At 49.4% G+C, this 6,604-nt stretch overlaps 1 protein-coding gene across 2 annotated transcripts; it reads left to right on the top strand.

Moving 5' to 3' along the window:
- The first annotated feature begins 205 nt into the window (after positions 1-205).
- LOC127780794 (BTB/POZ domain-containing protein At3g22104-like) lies at positions 206-4,335 on the top strand. Of its 2 annotated transcripts, none has more exons than XM_052307765.1 (3): positions 206-744; positions 2,143-3,297; positions 3,663-4,335. In XM_052307765.1, exons 1-3 carry the CDS (start codon positions 688-690, stop codon positions 4,152-4,154), a joined length of 1,704 nt encoding a protein of 567 aa, XP_052163725.1. In that variant the 5' UTR covers positions 206-687; the 3' UTR covers positions 4,155-4,335. The 2 variants fall into 2 exon arrangements, with proteins under 2 accessions (XP_052163725.1, XP_052163726.1); XM_052307766.1 differs by lacking the exon at positions 206-744 and adding an exon at positions 1,721-2,052.
- The last annotated feature ends 2,269 nt before the right edge of the window (positions 4,336-6,604 follow it).

The following is a 6,604-nucleotide window of genomic DNA, read 5'->3' on the forward strand; positions in this document are numbered from 1 at the left end:
AACAGAATGAGTGCACTGTTTCTTCACGCGAAACATATAAATTTGCCCCAGTTGATGCAAAGATTATCTCACATCAGAGAATCAGGTATCCGAGTGTCACATGGAAATGACCAACTCAGATGCTCAGCACAAGCGAAGCATTTTTTTTTTCTGTCTCTACACAAAACCTACACCTCCCCTATAAGAAAAGAAAATTCCCCTCTTCTGTTGCCCATTTCTTGACTGTGAATAGTACCCAGGCACATTGCACAAATATGCAATGTGCAAGGTGGGTAAAGGGCAGGGAGAAATCAAGAACCCAGCCTTACATATTCCCCAAAGCTCTCTCCCTGCAAACTCTCCACTTGCAGGGTGGCAGAGGCTGTCAGTAGAGCTCAGGATCCACCAACTTCTTTGGCTGGCCCCTCTCCTCCATCTCTCTCTCTCTCACACATTGCAAGCCATTGACCACTCATCAGAGCCAGAGCAGCTGCCATTGTTGAGCATTTAGCCATTTGGAAGCTTGGGCTTTTCTCTCTGTGAGTGAGGAGGTTTGGGGTTGGGGGTGGTGCCATCCATCTATCCCTTTGTGTGTGTTACTGCTTCCATCCCCATCGTTGCAGCCTTTTCCTTCTTCTTTGCCATGTTGCTTTAAAGCTGGTTGTTTTGTGGTGTGCTGCTGTGGTGTGTGGCAACAAAAAGAGGACGATGGGCTGTGTTCTTGAGGTTGATGTGGATGGTGAAGAGGTCTTCCTCGTTGATAAGGTTCTTCCTCCTTTCCTTTCCTTCTTGCAGTTCTTCTTCCTTCTTGGTAGCAACAAATCTTCTTCTTGCAGTTCTTCCTAAGGTCTCTTCTTTTCTTGCTCTGTTCTGCTGCTTCTCATCCTAAGATGATGAATTGGTGACGATGGTGATGTTCTTGTTGTTGGTTTTTCCTTTCTTAGGTTGACAGCTTGCCTCTGTCGTCTGGGGATTATTGTTCTGTACTCTAGCTTCTGGTCTCTAGTGTTTCACCACCAAGTTCTTGGGGATGAGTGAGGAAGTGTGTCACATCCTGCTGGAATTGAGCCTGTTTCAATTCCTAGCATTTGTTGTTTCCTCTGTCCAAAACTGTTTCAGGTAGTTCCCAAATTTTTTTGGCATTACCTCGCGATCTCCTTCCCAATTTTGGTCTCTTCCATTCTTTGCTTTTATCCCCTTGTGCTGTTCTCTCCTTGATCCCTAGTCGTCGGATTTTGGATTTCGTGCGGCTTGTCACATCCTGCTTGTTTCATGTACCAACCTCGAATTCGTAGCTACGATTTGCTTCTTCTTGGTCTATAAAATGCTCGCATTGTCTGTCGCCTCATCGCTTGTTCTTGCTGTAATTTTGTTCTTGAGCTGTAGCCTGTCTCTCCTGTGGGAGTGGGACAGGTTCGTGCGAATGCAAGCCTGTCAGGCTGTACACACGCTGTTGGAACTGAATCCTCATCATCATCGCCTTAATTGCATCGGTTAATCTGAATTTCTCCCTGTAATTCTGCTGTTAATACCCCCAGCTGCTTCTGAATATTTTTTTTCTACATTTTTTACTGCGAGTTCAGAGATTAGATGAGGAGGAAGACGTCGCGATCTTCCATTTAAGTGCGGTGTGGGTTCCATTTCGCCATCGCCATCAATGAGCAGCCAGCTCGCCAAGCCTAGCCATTCTTGATCTCTTCTTCTTCTTCCTCCTTAATGGCGCAGGAGTACTAGTGTGAGTGTTGCTGCTGCTGCTGCTACGGTTTCTTGTTCGTTTTGGTTCATCTCCTTCCTCCAATGGCGAGAGCTCGCAGCAATTAGGCGAGTAAAATAATGTTCCATTCCAATTTCCTCTTCTTCTTCCTCTTCCTCTTCTTCCCCGGAGTTAATGGCCTAATAGCTACAGCTCATCTGCTTCGCCTCTGTCAGTGAGTGCGAGGCCTTTAATGGCGTTTGGTGGGCTGCATGGCAATGGCCACCAGCTTACCTCCTCATTTAAGAGCATAAACCGCATGTTCCTTCTGACGTTTCGCATTGATTTTGGGAGTCAATTGGATGGGTTAGATTAGGCTGGTGTGTTCTTTGATTCTTGTACGAGTAAATTGTTTGGTTTCTTTGTCCTGAATTGTGTTTTATTTTCGTGGTTTTGGTGAATTTTGGCAGGAGGTTCTTGCACCGTTCTGTGGTAGGATCAAGAATTTGGGTGGCGGCGGCGCCGGCGGCGAGGGGGTGGTCGGAGCTGCGGCGGCGGCGAGGGTCGTGTTGCGTGGGTTCCCTGGCGGTGCTGAGGCATTCGAGCTAGTCGCGAGGTTCTGTTACACCGGCGGCGGCGGCGGCGTCGCGGTGACCGCGTCGAACGCGTGCGCGCTGCGGTGCGCGGCTGAGTTCATGGACATGGCGGCGGCGGCGGCGGAGGTGTCGACACCGCCGAGCCTGGTGAAGATGACGGAGAAGGCTCTCGACGAGATGCCGCAGTGGTCGTGGCAGAGCGTGGTGGACGCCGTGAGGCAGTGCCAGCGGCTGCTGCCGACGGCGGACGCCACGGGGGTGTTCGACCGGGTCGTCGGCGCGCTGGTGTCCCACGTGGCCGTCTCCCCCGGGGACGCCACCCCGACGAGCTCCTCGCCGGAGAGCTCGGCGTTCCGGTTCTCGTGCGACACCAAGAGCAGCTGCCTCAGCGCGCGGTGCACCAGCCGCACCTGGTGGTTCGAGGACCTCGCCGTCGTCCTCGGCTCCGGCATGGTGGAGCGCGTCGCCGGGGCGCTCCTCGCCAGGGGCACCGACCACGGCGTCGTCTCCCGGTTCCTCTTCTACTACCTCAAGTGCCGCGTCGCCGGCGCCGCCACCGCCGACGACAAGAGGGCGATGCTCGAGGCGGCGATCGCCGCCATGTCCGGCCTCGACCGGAGCTCGGTCTCCTGCAGGGGCCTCTTCGGCATCCTCCGCATCTCCTCACCGCTCAAGCTCCCCACCTCCTGCCACGACAGCCTCGTCGCCATGATCGGCGCCAAGCTCGACCACGCGACGCTCGACAACCTGCTCGTCCCGGCGCCGCCCGGGACGACGAGCAGCCTGTACGACGTCATCCTCGTCCTCCGCTTCCTGGACGCCTTCCTCCACCACGCCGCTGCCACCGGCGCGCGCGGCGAGACGCCGAGGCTGAAGAAGGTGGGCAAGCTCGTCGACCTGTACCTCGCCGAGGTCGCCCCGGACCCGTCGCTGCGCCCGGCCATGTTCGTCGAGCTCGCCACGGCGCTGCCCGCCGCGGCGAGGGACTGCCACGACGCGCTTTACCGCGCCATCGACGTCTACTTCCAGGTAAATTACTCAGATCTTTGGTGCCGCCTAGCCTCGACAGCGAGCACTGTTCTTGATTTTGTCAGCATTTCACAGACTCACCCTCGCATTAATTGCTACTAGTGCGTTTTATTGCTACTCCTACCTCCTCTGAATCCTATGCATCATCGGCTTCTGAATGTTCTCTTAAGCCTGAAACGATCGAGTTGTCTCAAGAAAAAAAAAAAGTTGGTCATTGTCCTGGACGCTTAAGATTTTGGCACTTTTGTCACTGTCAGTGCTGTTAATCCTGCTGATTAAGATGCTAAATTAGCTTGAGTTTTTTTCCTAATTAATTGCTCTACTAGCTGAAAGCTAATGGGTTTTGTTTTGGTCGATCATGGCAGGTTCACACGCGGCTGACGGAGGAGGAGAAGATGAGGATCTGCAAGGGGATAAACTACGAGAAGCTCTCGCCGGAGTGCTGCAAGCACCTCGCCCGGAACGCCGGATTCCCGACGAGGGCGGCGGTGCAGGCGCTGGCGTCGCAGCACACGGTGCTCAAGAGCCTCCTCCGCGGCGGCGGCCCGGACGAACACCTGAGGCCGGTGTCCGCGGCGAAGCACCGCGCCGGCGGCGAGGACCACGACGACCTCGTCGCCGGCGGCGGCCAGGTCGTCCTGTACGCCGGGAGGCTCGACCTGTCGCTGGAGAGCCAGAATCTCAGGTCGCTCCTCGACGGGATGCACTGGCGGGTGATGGAGCTCGAGAAGGTGTGCAGCCGGATGAAGACGCAGATGAGCAAGATGAAGGCGGCGAGGAGAGCCACCGGGGGCGGCGGCGGCGGCGGCGCCGGCCGCCGCGCTGCTTCAAGATCACTTCCCCGGATGTGTTCTTGAAGCTCGTTTCATACTGATTGTACATAGGAGTAGCAGCAAATGCAGAGATGTGGTTCTTTCATCCCTGCATTTTTCCCCCTTTTTTTTCTCTTCATTTTTTTTCTCAATTTTTTTCCATATGTGTATTATGATGATGCATCAGTTCTTGGTCACTGGAGAGAAGAGCTAGTAGCTGTGAAAATTGGGAGTGTCTGAACTCTGAAGAACATGGCAATGCATATAGATTGTGAATATAGATTAACTAAAAGTCTATAATACCACAACTTCTTCTTCATAACACAATTTGGCAAGTACTATTCCAGATGCTTAAAATTGTTTATGGTGGACTAATTATTATTATGCTATGACCTTATCGTGCAAGATAGATTCTCAGAGGTCACACAAGACCTAGAAAGATTAAGCCATAGCAATAAACAAAGTCCTCTGTTTGTGTCCTTGCTTAAGATGCTTGTTTAGCCACCAGACGTGCAGTGTAAAGCATGATCAGTAAAGGCACAATGACATCATGGCAGCCAAGGTTCAGGGGAACAGTTGACTTGTAATCTGCAGATTAATCAACTCGGTAAATATGCTGTTACAGTGTTTAGAAAGCAAGGACAGCTCTGACAGCGCTGATATGGCTACTAGCTTAGTGGTAAAAGAACATGGGCATTTGAGTCACTTTCAAGGCTTAGGAACTTTTTCCCCCTTGATGAGCTTTTTGGATGCCCTTTGAGACAATAAAACAAGGGTTAAAGGAGGAGTATACAGTGTCTAACCCCAAATAAATTAGGGAATATATTACTAGCATTAGTAATTTATTACTTCCTCCCACATGCTTGTCCTGATCGTGCCATGCTTCCAATTACTACATGATGCTGTTGATCTTACTACACCAGAGAGATAGCCAGTCCAAAGCTCAGAGAGATTCTATGCCAACCTTTGTGCTTCGGTGCGCCTGACAAAAACTTTCCATTTCCTTTTTGCTCACCACAGGTTTAAAATCCAAATCCAACTTCTGAAAAAAAAAAAGAAACACAGCGGCACATGACATGACCTGGCCATTTATGATCTTCACACCAAAGAAGCGTCCTTAACCCATATGGGTTAGTAATTAACACGAGTTAATTGCACATGGTTTTACGTGTCCTTCCATGGAAATAAAACACAAAGCATGTCCTTGCCCGAACTGTATAGCAGTACTGTCCCTGTTGGTTAATTTATGAGTGGATTGTCCCCAGTTTTTATCATTATCTAAGAAGAAACATCTCCTGGTGCTGTACACAGAGAGAGAGAGAGTCACACACAGTCACAGATGGATGAATCAAAGATGCAGTAGGATTTGGCAGGGTGGCAGAGGAGAGGAGAGGGGCCAAAGATGCTCATCACCTAGCCATGACAAACCACCTTTTCCCATACAAATCTTACACAGGTCATCACCATACTCAAATGGTCAAAAAAGGCTGGGTGATCTTTACAGCACACACCGTCCCTGCCAAAAAAAAAAAACTGCATGGTGCCATGGACCAAGTCCACTGTGGACTACGGCCACGTACACCGGCACATTACCACCATGGGTCCATGGCCAGCTCGGTGTGGTCTACGGCCAATGGTTTCTTCATGTTCATGCGTGGACCTTTTTCTTGCTCTTCAGCAACAGACATGGCGAATCTTTATCTCCCCAAATGATTTATTTTTCTAGATATTCAATGGAGTTTATGGATAGTAGAAATCGATTCAGATTGTTCATCTTTTCTAGCTAGTCTAGTGGATCATATCAATATAACTCATAAATAAACCGCCTAGATATCTTTGATTGATAATAATACGAGTAGTAAAATACTCCTACTAACACCAATAGAGATCATATATAAATGTACTCATTATTTGGTCATTTATCCATGTTCTGTTTGATTGCAGATGTAATTAAATCGGTAGATCGTACAATCAGGATTATGAGTTTTTTTTTCTGTGGTAGGGAAAAGCTAGTGATTACGTGGTTGGTCAAGATGTTTAGCTAAGGTAATTACGCCGGATGTGTACGTCGAACGGCTTGTACACGGACGGGTCATCCATCGATCCCTCATCACGCGCCGGCGCCGACAGCAGTTGGCCGTACTTCCGCTACTTAATTATTACTACTACTATGCTTAATCAAGGCGTGATGTATAATCCGCTCCTAACACAATAGCTTCATTTTCTTCAGTGGAACCAAATGACTATCGGCCTCTCCATCCACCCTAGACATGTATATATGATTCGTCCGTTTTTATAACGAAACAGTATGGAATTAATACTGATTTTTAAGATTTCTCCCTCCCCTCAGCCCCATATATATTACTTTAACTTTATGGTGGCCGGCGTAGATTACGCGGCTACTATCTTTTTTTTCTTATATAATAACATATATATTTTTCACATTTTATTATAAAAATATATTAAAATAGAAACATAATTTAAATTCTACATGA

The sequence above is a fragment of the Oryza glaberrima genome, chromosome 7 (assembly GCF_000147395.1).
Source record: "Oryza glaberrima chromosome 7, OglaRS2, whole genome shotgun sequence".
Taxonomy (NCBI): domain Eukaryota; kingdom Viridiplantae; phylum Streptophyta; class Magnoliopsida; order Poales; family Poaceae; genus Oryza; species Oryza glaberrima.